The sequence below is a fragment of the Nycticebus coucang genome, chromosome 21 (assembly GCF_027406575.1).
Source record: "Nycticebus coucang isolate mNycCou1 chromosome 21, mNycCou1.pri, whole genome shotgun sequence".
Classification (NCBI taxonomy): Eukaryota; Metazoa; Chordata; class Mammalia; order Primates; family Lorisidae; genus Nycticebus; species Nycticebus coucang.
Window position 1 is genome coordinate 38,386,743 of NC_069800.1, and position 14,129 is coordinate 38,400,871.

Sequence of the window (14,129 nt, forward strand, 5' to 3'; positions counted from 1 at the left end):
GATACTGCAAAGGCATTCCTAGGAGGGAAATTTATAGCACTGCAAGCCTTCCTGAAAAAAACGGAAAGAGAGGAAGTTAATAACTTAATGGGACATCTCAAGCAACTGGAGAAGGAAGAACACTCCGACCCCAAACCCAGCAGACGAAACGAAATAACCAAAATCAGAGCAGAATTAAATGAAATTGAAAACAAAAGAATTATATAACAGATCAATAAATCCAAAAGTTGGTTTTTTGAAAAGATCAATAAAATAGATAAACCTTTGGCCAACCTAACCAGGAAAAAAAGAGTAAAATCTCTAATTTCATCAATCAGAGATGGTAATGATGAAATAACAACAGACCCCTCAGAAATTCAAAAAATCCTTAACAAATACTACAAGAAACTCTGCTCTCAGAAATATGAAAATCTGAAAGAAATCGACCAATACCTGGAAGTACGCCACCTACCAAGACTTACCCAGAATGAAGTGGAAATGTTGAACAAGCCTATATCAAGTTCTGAAATAGCATCAACTATACAAAATCTCCCTAAAAAGAAAAACCCAGGACCAGATGGCTTTACATCAGAATTCTACCAAACCTTAAAGAAGAACTAGTACCTATATTACTAAACCTCTTCCAAAATATAGAAAAAGAAGGAATATTACCCAACACATTCTATGAAGCAAACATCACCTTGATCCCCAAACCAGGGAAAGATACAACAAGAAAAGAAAATTATAGACCAATATCACTAATGAATATTGATGCTAAAATACTCAATAAGATCCTAACAAACAGAATCCAACAACACATCAAAAAAATTATACACCATGACCAAGTGGGATTTATCCCAGAGTCTCAAGGCTGGTTCAATATATGTAAATCTATAAATGTAATTCAGCACATAAACAAACTAAAAAATAAGGACCATATGATTCTTTCAATTAATGCAGAAAAAGCTTTTGATAATATCCAGCATCCCTTCATGATCAGAACACTTAAGAAAATTGGTATAGAAGAGACATTTCTTAAACTAATTGAGGCCATCTACAGCAAACCCACAGCCAATATTGTATTGAATGGTGTTAAATTGAAACCATTTCCACTTAGATCAGGAACCAGGCAAGGTTGCCCATTGTCTCCACTGCTCTTTAACATTGTAATGGAAGTTTTAGCCATTGCCATTAGGGAAGAAAAGGCTATCAACGGTATCCACATAGGGTCAGAAGAAATCAAACTTTCACTCTTCGCAGATGATATGATCACATATCTGGAAAACACTAGGGATTCTACTACAAAACTTTTAGAAGTGATCAAGAAATACAGCAATGTCTCAGACTACAAAATCAACACCCATAAATCTGTAGCCTTTATATATACCAACAATAACCAAGCCAAAAAAAAACAGTCAAGGACTCTATTCCTTTCACAGTAGTGCCAAAGAAGATGAAATATTTGGGAGTATAACTAACAAAAGACATGAAAAATTTCTACAAAGAGAGCTATGAAACTTTAAGAAAAGAAATAGCTGAAGATGTTAACAAATGGAAAAACATACCATGCTCATGGCTGGGAAGAATCAACATTGCTAAAATGTCTATACTACCCAAATCAATACATAATTTTAATGCAATTCCCATTCAAGCTCCATTGTCATATTTTAAAGATCTCGAAAAAATAATACTTCATTTTATATGGAATCAGAAAAAACATTGAATAGCCAAAACATTACTCAGCAATAAAAACACAGCAGGAGGAATCACGCTACCAGACCCTATAAATCAATAGTGATCAAAACAGCATGGTATTGGCACAAAAACAGAGAAGTAGATGTCTGGAAAAGAATAGAGAACCAAGAGATGAATCCAGCTACTTACCATTATTTGATCTTTGACAAGCCAATTAACAACATTCAGTGGGGAAAAGAATCCCTATTTAACAAATGGTGCTGGGGGAACTGGCTGGTGACCCGTAGAAGATTGAAACTGGACCCACACCTTTCACCATTAACTAAGATAGACTCTCACTGGATTAAAGATTTAAACTTAAGACATGAAACTATAAAAATACTTGAAGAAATTCCAGGGGAAACTCTTAAAGGAATCGGCCTGGGTGAATATTTTATGAGGAGGACTCCCCAGGCAATTGAAGCAGTATCAAAAATATACCACTGGAACCTGATCAAACTAAAAAGCTTCTGCACAGCCAAGAACATAGTAAGTAAAGCAAGCAGACAGCCCTCAAAATGGGAGAAAATATTTGTAGGTTATACCTCCAATAAAGGTCTAATAACCAGAATCTCGGGGAACTCAAACGTATTAGCAAGAAAAGAACACGTGATGCCATCTCAGGGTGGGCAAGGGACTTGAAGAGAAACTTCTCTAAAAAAGACAGATGCACGATCTACAAACACATGAAAAAAAGCTCATCATCCTTAATCATCAGAGAAATGCAAATCAAAACTACTGTGAGATATCACCTAACCCCAGTAAGAGTAGCCCACACAACAAAATCCCACAACCAGAGATGTTGGCATGGATGTGGAGAAAAGGGCACACTTCTACACTGCTGGTGGGAATGCACACTAATACGTTCCTTCTGGAAGGATGTTTGGAGAATACTTAGAGACCTAAAACTAGACCTGCCATTCGATCCTATAATTCCTTTACTAGGTTTATACCCAGAAGACCAAAAATCACAACATAACAAAGACATCTGTACCAGAATGTTTATTGCAGCCAAATTCATAATTGCTAAGTCATGGAAGAAGCCCAAGTGCCCATCGACCCACGAATGGACTAGCAAATTGTGGTACATGTATACCATGGAATATTATGCAGCCTTAAAGAAAGATGGAGACTTTACCTCTTTCATGTTTACATGGATGGAGCTGGAACATATTCTTCTTAGAAAAGTATCTCAGAAATGGAAGAAAAAGTATCCAATGTACTCAGCCCTACTATGAAGCTAAATTATAGCTTTCACATGGAGACTATAACCCAACTATAGCACAAGACTATGAGGAAAGGGCCAAGGAAGGGGAAGGGAGAGGGGAGGTTAGGGTGGAAGGAGGGTAATGGGTGGGGCCACACCTACGGTGCATCTTAGAATGGGTACAGGAGAAACTTACTAAAGGTGGAATACAAATGTCTTCATACAATAACTAAGAAAATGCCATGAAGGGTACGTTGAACAGTTTGATGATAATATTTCAGATTGTATATGAAACCAGCACATTGTACTCCTTGATTGCACTAATGTACACAGCTATTATTTAATAATAAAAAAAAAGAAAAGAAAAGAAAACATAGTACATATACAGAATGGAATACTATTCAGTCTTTAAAAAAAAAAGAAATTTTTTCTTTTTTTTTTTTTTTTTCAGTTTTTGGCCCAGGCTGGGTTTGAACCCGCCACCTCCGGCATATGGGGCTGTCCCCCTACTCCTTTGAGCCACAGGTACCGCCCCCAAAAAAGAAATTTTGTCATTTGCAACAACATGGATGGAATTGGAGAACATTGTGCTTGATGAAATAAGCCAGATGCAGAAAGACAAATACCACATGTTCTCCTTTCTATATATGTGGAATCTAAAACAATAGAACTCCAAGAAGCAGAGAGTAGAAGGAAGGTTACCAGAGGCTGGGGCAGGGGAGACAGAGAAATGCTGGTCAAATCATACAAAACCTCAGTTATACAAAAGGAGCAAGCTTATTTTCTTTGAGATACATTGCACAGCATGGTAAATATAGTAAATAATTATGTACATTTCAAACTTGCTCACAGAGTAAATTTCAGGTGGTCTCACTATAAAAAAATTTTAAGTGAGGTGATAAATATGTTAATTAGTTTGACCTAATTGTTCCACACTGTATTCATAAATCATAACATCACTTTGTATCCCATAAATATATATAAGTATAATTTGACAATTTACAATCAGAAATAGAAAAATTGAGGCCCAGTGCAGAGGCTCACACCTGTAATCCTAGCACTTTGGGAAGCCACAATGAGTGGATTGCTGGAGGTCAGGAATTTGAGACCAGCCTGAGCAAGAGCAAGACCCCATTTCTAAAAAAAAAAAACTACCTGGGCACTGTGGCAGGTGCTTGTAGTCCCAGCTACTCAGGACCATTTTACATTCCCACCAACAATGTATGAGAATTTCAGCTCTTCCATGTCATCTCCAATACTTGGTATAGTCAGTCTTTTAAATTTTATTCATTCTGGTATGTACCAGAGTGATATCTCATTAGGGTCTTAGTTTTTAATTCCCTAATTACTAATGATGTTGAAGATCTTTCCACATGTGAAATAGTCAGTGATGCCCATTCTCTCAAGACCTGCTTTAAAGACCTAGTAGAACTGCTAAATTACACTAATGTCAGATCTCAGCATGCTCAAGAGCGACAATTGGCAAAGACTGACCTACGAAGAGATAATTTATACTCTGAAAGAATGGTGAGATTTTGCTAATTTATATAAGCATAACCTGGAATGGGAATGAATTCTAGTGTATGATGTTTTCTCCCATACTAAAAACATGGCTCTGGAAATCAAGATGTGAGAGTGAGAGTGGCTCTTTTTCTTTTCTTTGTTTTTAACTCACTTTTATTGCACATATTTAAGGTATAAAACATGATGTTTTGATGTATATATACATATTGAAATCACTGGTTCCTTTTTCTGCTACACCTAATAACCTGCTCACAGAATTTTTGTCCTTACACCTTTGCATTTTGCTGGCTTAGATATTTTAAAATTTTTTCTTTTTTTTTTTGAGACAGGGTCTCCCTTTGTTGCCCAGGGTAGAGTGTCATGGTGTCATAGCTCATAGCAACCTCAATCTCATGGGCTCAAGCAATCCTCTAGTGGCAGCCTACAACCGCTTTGAAAAACAGTGTACTAGTCTCCTAATAAGTTAAACTGACACCTTCCATGCAATCTAGCCATTCTACTCCCAAGTAGTTGCCCAAAAGAACAGAAAGCATATGTTCCTACAAAGACTCGCTCATGAATGTTGACAGCATCTTTATTTGTGATAGCTGAAGGTAGAAACAAACCAAATGTCTGAATGGCTAAACTGTACCATATTTCATACAAAGGAATATTACTCAGCAATAAAAAGGAGTAAACTGTTGAAATTTGTTGCATGGATAAATCACAAATAATTACTCTGAGTTATAGAAGCCAGTTTTTTAAAAAGTAAAAACTACGTGGCTCCATTTACATAACTTAATATAAATTCTGGAAAACGTAAACTAATGTATGGTTACATAAAGCAGATCTGAAGTTATCTGGGGATGGAGAGAGAAAAAAAAAGGCAAAGTGAAGTGGGAGGGAAGGATTCCTAAGAGTTATGAAGAATACTTTGGAGAAATAGATATGTTCATTTTCTTGATTGTGGTGAAGGTTTCACAAGTATATGTGTGTCAAAATTATCAAGTTACATATTTTAAACATTCACAGTTTATTAATTGTACCTCAATAAGGCTGTTTAAAAATAAGAACAGCTTTCAGCAAAAGAGAAGGACAACGGGCAAACGACAACTAATATCCTTCCAGTGTATTTCTTAATGGCAAGGGCCTTGATTTATCTGTTGATGACGATGGCTAAAGGAGGGCACTGGGCCGGGGATTAGCTGTGATACCACAGACTATACCCAGTAATCTTCTCCTCTATAATAAGCCCTTTCCCAGAAGTTCACATAAGCCTCTCTACCTAAGGCTTATGCTAGAGTGAGAAGGTCTGGGAGGGAGGGCTGGATCCTGACAAGAGGTCTAGGGAAGCCGGAGAAGATGGCCTAGTGTGAGTCCTCTCTCTCCATATCACCAAACACCTGCTCAAAGCCTGTGACATAACCCTCTGTGTGCCCTCCCCATGCCTTGTCAGATGCTCAGTCAGTGCATCAGCCAACAGAATGAAGTTTCACATGGGTAAGCTTTTACATGTCTGTCTGCTTCAGTGCCCATCCCTCTGCCCCCACTGCAGAGAGCTCAATAAAACTCCTGTTCAGAGTCACACTGCACACAGTGTTCCGAGCTCCTGGCTGTACCGCCTCTTATTTTCCGAGGACTATGAGACTCCTGCTTCTGGCTCTTCCTACCCTTGCACTCCTACCCCAAGTGATCCCAGGTAATGAGAACCCAGGGAAACTACAAAAATGGGGGCACAATGAGCTCCAGCTCATGAAAATTCTACTGTGTCACTGTACCCCCAACCTGAGCAGCTCCACAGCTTCCATCCTGGGACTATGTCCCTGGTAGGAGTGGTGGAATCCAAAGGTAGGACAAGTTATCCTCAATAGACAGGGGTAATTCCAACTTGGTTCTATAATCCACGTTGCCACCTAAGGGACTTGGTGAAAACTAGACTCACTTCAGTTCCCTTTCCAGCTCCACCAGCACTTCAAAATGATTCTCAAAGCCCACTTCCTGGTGTTTTCTTGGCCTTAAAAGTCCTGTTCTAGCTGTAAATGAAATAGTTTTTGTTTTCTCATATCCTAGAATTTGGTGAATAGGTCAGAAAATACCTACAGAGGCCAGGCGCAGGGGCTCACGCCTATAATCCTAGCACTTTGAGAGGCCAGGGTGGGAGGATTGCTTGAGGCCAAGAATTCGAGACCAGCCTGAGACCCCATTTCTACAAAAAAATAAGAAAAAGTAGTCCAGTGTTGAGCCCAGGAATTTGAGATTGCAGTGAGCTATGATGACACCTCTACACTCTAGCCCAGGCAACAAAGCAAGACCCTGTTTCAAAAAAAGAAAATATCTGCAAAGCTGTTAGATGAAAGATAAAGCTAACTTTTCTTCTCCCTTCTATGATGAAAGCCTAAGCTGTTAATAATCACTGTTTTTTCAATTAGTTTGCCTAAAGTCATGATCAGAACTTTGAAACTGCTGCCAAAGAGAACCTGTTTTCCCCTTTATTGTATAACTTTAAGGATGCATATTAATATATAATCAAACTCACATAAAATAAATCTAAATATTTCTGTTTTATAAAATAAACACAGTAGATATATAGTTATGCAACATTCTTGTCTCACCTAATATTTTGTGACCACCTTTCCATGTCACCATCTAAAGATCTGCATCATTCCTTGTGAAGTTGTATATTTCTATTGTAACATAAACTATAATTTGGATATAGTCACTTGGAACATTTTTCTAATTCTCTAACAACATATCAGTGAACATACTTGTACAACCATATTTACATATTTGGATACCAATTTATATGGGGCAGATTCTTAGAAATCAAATGACCAGATTAAAGGTAAGTCTAAAATTATTTATTCTATTAATTCCTCCCTATGTATCATTCAGGACACTGCCAACTTTCAGGATTTTGAGTAATTCTCCAGTTGTAATTCCAGACACAATCAGGAACAATTCTGTATAATCCACATGGAACCAGTGTGTCTGCTTCAAGTTGTAGGGGAGATATTGAGACTAGGAAAGAGAACAAAGTGAAAGATTTTTTTAAAAAGATCCGTGGGTCATTGAAACTCAGCATGAGGGGAATGAGGGGAAGGAATGAGGGAAATATTGATGTGTTCTGGGTTTTCAAATCTGAATGTTCTGGTGAGATATGTAAATTAGAGGAAGAATTGAGACAATGTAAAAAGCCTAACATTTGTACGTTTTATTTTGGACAGCCCCTACATTTAAGAAGAATAAAAATCAGTGACATTTATAGGGACAGGGAGATATCTATACCCTCTCACCAGCAGTGCACAAGGATTTTTCTATCACCATAACCCCTCCAACACTCAGCATTATTTTTAGCAATGTGGCAGGTATACTCTCACACTGCTGTTTTAATCTGTACTTCTTTTATTATCCTGTAATCACAATGTGTAAATGGCTTCCTTCCAATGACTTGCAAGACTCTATGTGATCTCAGCCTCTATTACATTTTCTCTGATGACTCTCCATTTCACTTATTCTACACTCACCATAGTCACCTTATTGTTATTCAATAACTTTGAGATAGATCTTTGCACTTGCTGCTTGTCTGCTTGGTCCAGACTTCCCACAGTTAGTCTCCTAGCTCACCCTCTCGCTTCCTTCTCAATAAAGTCTTTACTTGGCCCTCCCATACTTCCTATTCCACTTTCCTGCTTCGTTTCTCTCCATTTACTTTCTTCTCTTACTCACTGACTTATTCATTATCTCCCAAAAAGACTGAACCCTCTATGAGAGCAGAAAGTTTAGTCTAATTTTTAATGAACATAAACTCCTGCATCTTGATCAGTGAGTGGTATACAGTAGGTACTCAACAAACATTTCTTGAATGAATAAACAAGTGACTGTTAATTGCCTGTTTATATCCTTTGCCCATTGTTCCATTATTCTAATGAGCAACTGTGAATTCTTCTTGATGTACAAGAAGATGTTTTATATTGTTCCCTAGTTAGCTTTGGTCACTGGGAACATTATCTCCCAATCTCTCATCTACCTGTCTATAAAATTTGCCTAGGATGTACCTTTTGTTAAACAGAAATATAATTTTGATAATCAAAGTCAACAATTTTTTGCCTTGTTCATTGTGCTTGGTGGTTTTGTTAAAGACGTTCCATCCCCATTCTTACATCCCAAAGGGTTTCTCTGAGGTTATCTTCTAATAACTTTTTAGTTTTGCTTTTCACATTTAGACCTTTGAATCACCAGATGTGACATAGATGTATTTTATTTTTCTTATGGAGTGATCCGTTTTCCCAGCACAACATTGTCAACAATCTGTGCTGTCCCTGTGGATTCGTGGTGTCATTGTCATTGCATATATCTGAGCTCTTTATTCTGCTCTCTTGGTCTGTTTCTTCTTGTCACGATACCGTATTTGTCATATCACCATGCCTTTGTAGTATGTCAGAGGCTATAAGAGCCAGCTTTGTCCTGCTTTTTTTAAAAGTAGTCTTAGCTATCAGTGGTCTATCTTTTTTGAGACAGGGTCTCACTCTGTCATCCTCAGTAGAGTGCCATGGCATCACAGCTCACAGCAACCTCCAACTGTACTTGGGCTTGAGTGATTCTCTTGCCTCAGCCTCCCAAGTAGCTGGGACTAGAGGTGCCCACTGCAATGCCCGGCTATTTTTCGTTGCAGTTGCCACTGCTGTTTTAGTTGGCCGGGGCTGGGTTCAAACCCACCACCCTCGGTATATGGGGCCAGTGCCCTACCACTGAGCCACAGGCACCACTCTCTTTAATTTTTTTTTTTTTTTATATATAGACAGGAGTCTCACACTGTCACCCAGGTTGGAGTACAGTGGCAAGATCATAGCTCACTGAAGCCTCCAACTCCTGACTCAAGTGATCCTTCCACTTCAGGCTCCCAAGCAGTTGAGACACCACCACATCTAGCTAATTTTTCTTTCTTTTTCTTTTCTTTCTTCTTTTTTTTTTTTTGTGGTTTTTGGCCAGGGCTGGGTTTGAACCCGCCACCTCCGGCATATGGGACCGGCACCCTACTCCTTGAGCCACAGGTGCCGCCCTTTTCTTTTCTTTTTTTTTATAGACAGAGTCTTGTATTTCCCAGGCTGATCTCAAACTCTTGACCTCAAGCTATCCTCCTGCCTCAACCTCCCAAAGTGCTGGGATTACAGGCATGAGTCACCACACCTGGACTTATTCTTTATTATAAAGTTTTAAAGTAAAATAATCAAGCATCTCAAAACTTCCACTGAAATCTTGATTAGAATTGAATTAAATTTGTGGATTAATTTAGGGTACAGTTAATCTTTATAATGCTAAAGTCATCCCATTCAAGATCACATCTGTTAAAGTTTAAAAATATACCCCTTATAGAAGTCTTGGGTATTTTTAGTTTAAAACAAGATAGTTCATTGGTGTGCCACCTATTTTATTATATTTTCTGATTAGTTATTATGTAAATATTTTTTGAGACAGAGTCTCACTTTGTCACCTTCAGTAGAGTTCTGTGGCATCATAGCTCATAGCAATCTCAAACTCCTAGGTTCAAGCAATCCTCTTGCCTCAGCCTCCCAAGTACCTGGAATTACAGACATCAGCCACAATGCTCAGCTATTTTTAGAGACGGGGGTCTAACTTTTGCTCAGGCTGGTCTCGAACTCCTGAGCTCAAGCAATCCACCCACCTCAGTTTCCCAGTGTGCTAGGATTACAGGTGTGAGCCACAGTGCCTGGCCTGTGATTAGTTATTATTGATGTAGAAAAGTGCTATTGATTCTTGTAAGTTCATATCTCCTCTGACATAGCTACTAAACTCTTACTAATTATAATAGTTTAATAATTCCTTTTTCATATATGTAATCATTGATCACTAGAATGAAAGGCAATTTTATCTTTTCCTTCTAATCATTACACTTAAGTTTTATTTTTGTTTTCTTTTAACATTGGCCAGATCCTCCACTATTCTTTTTACTTTTTTAAAGATAGGATCTCACTATGTTGCCCAGGCCAGTCTTGAACTCTTGGCATCAAGTGATCCTCCCACTTCAGCCTCCCAAGTAGCTGGAATTGTAAGTATAAGCCACTGTGACCAGCTCCACCACTATTATTTTAGATAATCACAATAACAGAGAGTATCATTCCCAATCTCAATGGAAATTAGAGTTTCTCCATCAGATAATGTTAGCTGTATAATTTGATACCTTCACTATATTGAGAAAATTCCCTTCTGTTCCTGCTTTGCCTAGAGTTTTCAGGAAAAATAAGCAATGAACTTTACCAAATCGTGGATTTTTTTACAGTAAGATAATTCTATGATTTGTCTCCTCAGTTCTGTAAAGGTGGTGAATTTCACTGATAGATTTTCTAATTTTGGATGATTTTTTGCATTTGAGGTTAAACCCTACTTGATCAAGATGTATTTTAATACATTGATGAATTCAATTGGCTAATATTTTACTTAGGATACATTCATATCTGTATTTATAAAGAAAACAGATCTATAATTTTCTGGTTTTAGAACCAAAATTACACTAGGCTTATAAAATAAGCCAGGTAGCTTGCTTTTTTTCTCTTTATATTTTCTATAACATGTTATATAAAATAACACTTAAATCTTCTGTGAAATTAGTACAGCCCATCTTTAAAGTGTTCTAAGATAGGGCTGGGCACTCACACCTGTAATCCTGGCACTCTGAGAGGCCAACTCAGGAAGATCCCTTGGACTCAGGAGTTTGAGACCAGCCTGAGCAAGAGCAAGACTCTGTCTCTACTAAAAATAGAAAAAAAATTAGCCAGATGTTGTAGTGGTCCCAGCTGGGGCAATAGGACTGCTTGAACCCAGGAGTTTGAAGTTGCTGTGAACTAGGCTGATGTCATGGCACTCTAGCCAAGGTGACAGAGTGAAACTCTGTCTCAATAGTAAGTAAATAAATAAATAGTTCTAAGAGAACAATATGATTCATAATAACCCAAACATTCATCAGTGGATGAATGAATAAAAGAAAATACGGCATATGCATACAACGGAATATTAGTCATCTCTAAAAAGGAAGGAAATTCTGATGCATGCTGAAACATGGTTGAACCTTGAAGACATTAGACTAAGTAAAATAAACCACCACAAAACAAAAAACACTGTGTGAGTGTACTTGGATAAGGTAGGTACTTCAAGTAGGCAGATTTATAGAAGCAGAAAATAGAATGGTGGTTGCCAAGAGCTCTGGGGAGAAGGAAATGGGGATTTACTGCTTCACAGGTGCAAAGTTTCAGTTTTACAAGATGAAGGTATTCTGTGTATGAGGGCTGGTGATGGTAGCATAACAACGTGAACATGCTTGATACCTCTGAATTATACACTTAAAAATGGTTAAGGCCGGGCGTGGTGGCTCACACCTGTAGTCCCAGCGCTGTGGGAGGCGGAGGCAGGTGGATTGCCTGAGCTCAGAGGTTCGAAACCAGTATGAGCAGCAGTGAGCCAGAGTAAGACCCCGTCTCTACCAACATCAAAGAGCCAGACGTTGTGGTGGGCGTCTGTAATCCCAGCTACTGGGGAGGCAATGGGAAGAGCATCTCCAGAGGAAGAAGAAAATGAACAACAACAAAAAAAAAAGAGTACTTCAAATGAAGCAGAATGAACAAGCAAGCTGAAATTAAAAAAAAAAAAATGGTTAAGATGGTAGGTTTTCTGTTATGTGTATTTTACCACAATTTTAAAAAATTATCCAGGGCTAAGGCTTTTGGGAAGAAGGGTGTTCCACTGTTATTTCAATTTCTTAACACTGACTAACTCATTTAAGTTTATAATTTCTTCCTACGCCATGCCTAGAATTGTTTTTTAGGAATTTAACCATTCATATAGGTTTTTGATTTTATGTATTGGTAAACAGTTGTTGATAGTTCTCTATTATTTTTAATATGCTAGATGGGGGGGGAGCAGAGGGAGAGGTCACTATTCCACTATGGAGTTTTTTTTTATTTTTATTATCCTCTTTTTTTTCTTAATCATTTTTTCTAGAAGTCTTCTGATTACTTCTGGCTTCATTATTTCTGATTTTATTACTACACTTCTTGTCTAAGTTTAATCTTAATCATTTAGTTTCCAAATATAAGAGTTTTTATTCTAATTGTGTTTAACACAGAGGGTATAATACTGAGCGTGTGGACTTTACTTAAGGTTCTCTGTGGCTTCATGCCTTGCTGTGAAAAGGGTGGTCCATGGACTAGCAATTTTGGCATCACCTAGAGATTTGTTAGAAAAACAGAAACACAGACCCTGTCCCACCAATTCAATCAGAATCTGCCTTTGAAAAGACCTCTACGTGATTCATGGGCACATTCATGTTTCTGAAGCACTGGCCTAATACCTGAGCAAATTAAGCCTATCACATCAGAACGCTTATACTATTCTAAGGTTTTGGAAATGTTCTATTTCTTTCTTTTTTTTTTTTTTTTTGTAGAGACAGGGTCCCACTTTATGGCCCTCGGTAGAGTGCGGTGGCCTCACACAGCTCACAGCAACCTCCAACTCCTGGCTTCAGCGATTCTCTTGCCTCAGCCTCCCAAGTAGCTGGGACTACAGGCGCCCGCCACAACGCCCGGCTAAGAAATGTTCTACTTCTTAATCAGAGTGTAGGCGCATAGTTGCTCATTTTATTATTAGTCTTAAAACTACACAAACATATTGCATATACTCATTTGAACTTATATATTGCAGTAGAATGTAGTCAAAGAAATTGAACCACATGGGATACGACCAATGCAAATAACTTAACACAATAGCAACAAGATGAACTTTTCTTTATGCAAGTAGTGTTACACACATCTAGGTAGCTTCATTATAACCAGCCCCAATTCCTTAGGACTGGAAAATTTCTTTTCATTGATGGTAATATTCATCTCACTTTTAGAAAAGTTCAAAATGGCTAGGTGGAAGATTAGAAAGTGACCTTTTTAGAAACATGGTTTCTACCAGGAGGCAGGAATCGCGCAGCCGTAGGCTGCTTGCTCCCACAGGGTTGTTACAGGATGCCGGATAAACAGTCATGCTAGTAAAATTGAGAGCATCAGTAACCTGAAATCAGTGGTCTTTCCTTTTGTTACCCAGACTATGGTGGTGGAAAAAAATGCTGGAACAAAGCAGGTAACTGCAGGAAAAAATGCAAAGATGGAGAAGTGATAAAAGAAATGTGTAACAGCCGTCGAATCTGCTGCATTCCAGACAATAAAAGCCAGTGGCAAGTTCCTAAGACATCTCCCACCCCCTCATATGATTCAACACCAGTACTTTCTGATGTAATTTTAACAGTGCCATCCACTACAGACTACTTTGAAGGGAAAAGCAGTAAAGTCACGATTAACGATTTTGAGGTGGTACCTGGAATGCAGATCTCACCCAAGGCTCATGACGTTCTCTCGGATCTCACCCTGACCCCAGAGTCAACAAAATCATATAGAGAAAGCACTGAAAACACCACGGTGAACCCCCCTCACACCCATGTGTAATTCTAGATAGAAACAACGGTGTAAAGAAATCTAACATTTTCACTATTTCCTATGATAAATTCTTCAGCGCTCTTCTTGAAATGTCAAATTATTTCCATGACAAGTTTTAACCCATTTATAGTGTTTCTCATTTGCTGGTGACCTATGCACAGACTTGATTACTTGGTTAAATGTTCTGACACCAACCTTTTCATGTGTCCTCCTGT

General features: G+C 38.2%; 1 protein-coding gene across 1 annotated transcript; it reads left to right on the forward strand.

Moving 5' to 3' along the window:
* Positions 1-6,064: 6,064 nt before the first annotated feature.
* Positions 6,065-13,923, forward strand: DEFB118 (defensin beta 118). Its single transcript, XM_053573748.1, has 2 exons — positions 6,065-6,122; positions 13,526-13,923. Exons 1-2 carry the CDS (start codon positions 6,065-6,067, stop codon positions 13,921-13,923), a joined length of 456 nt encoding a protein of 151 aa, XP_053429723.1.
* The last annotated feature ends 206 nt before the right edge of the window (positions 13,924-14,129 follow it).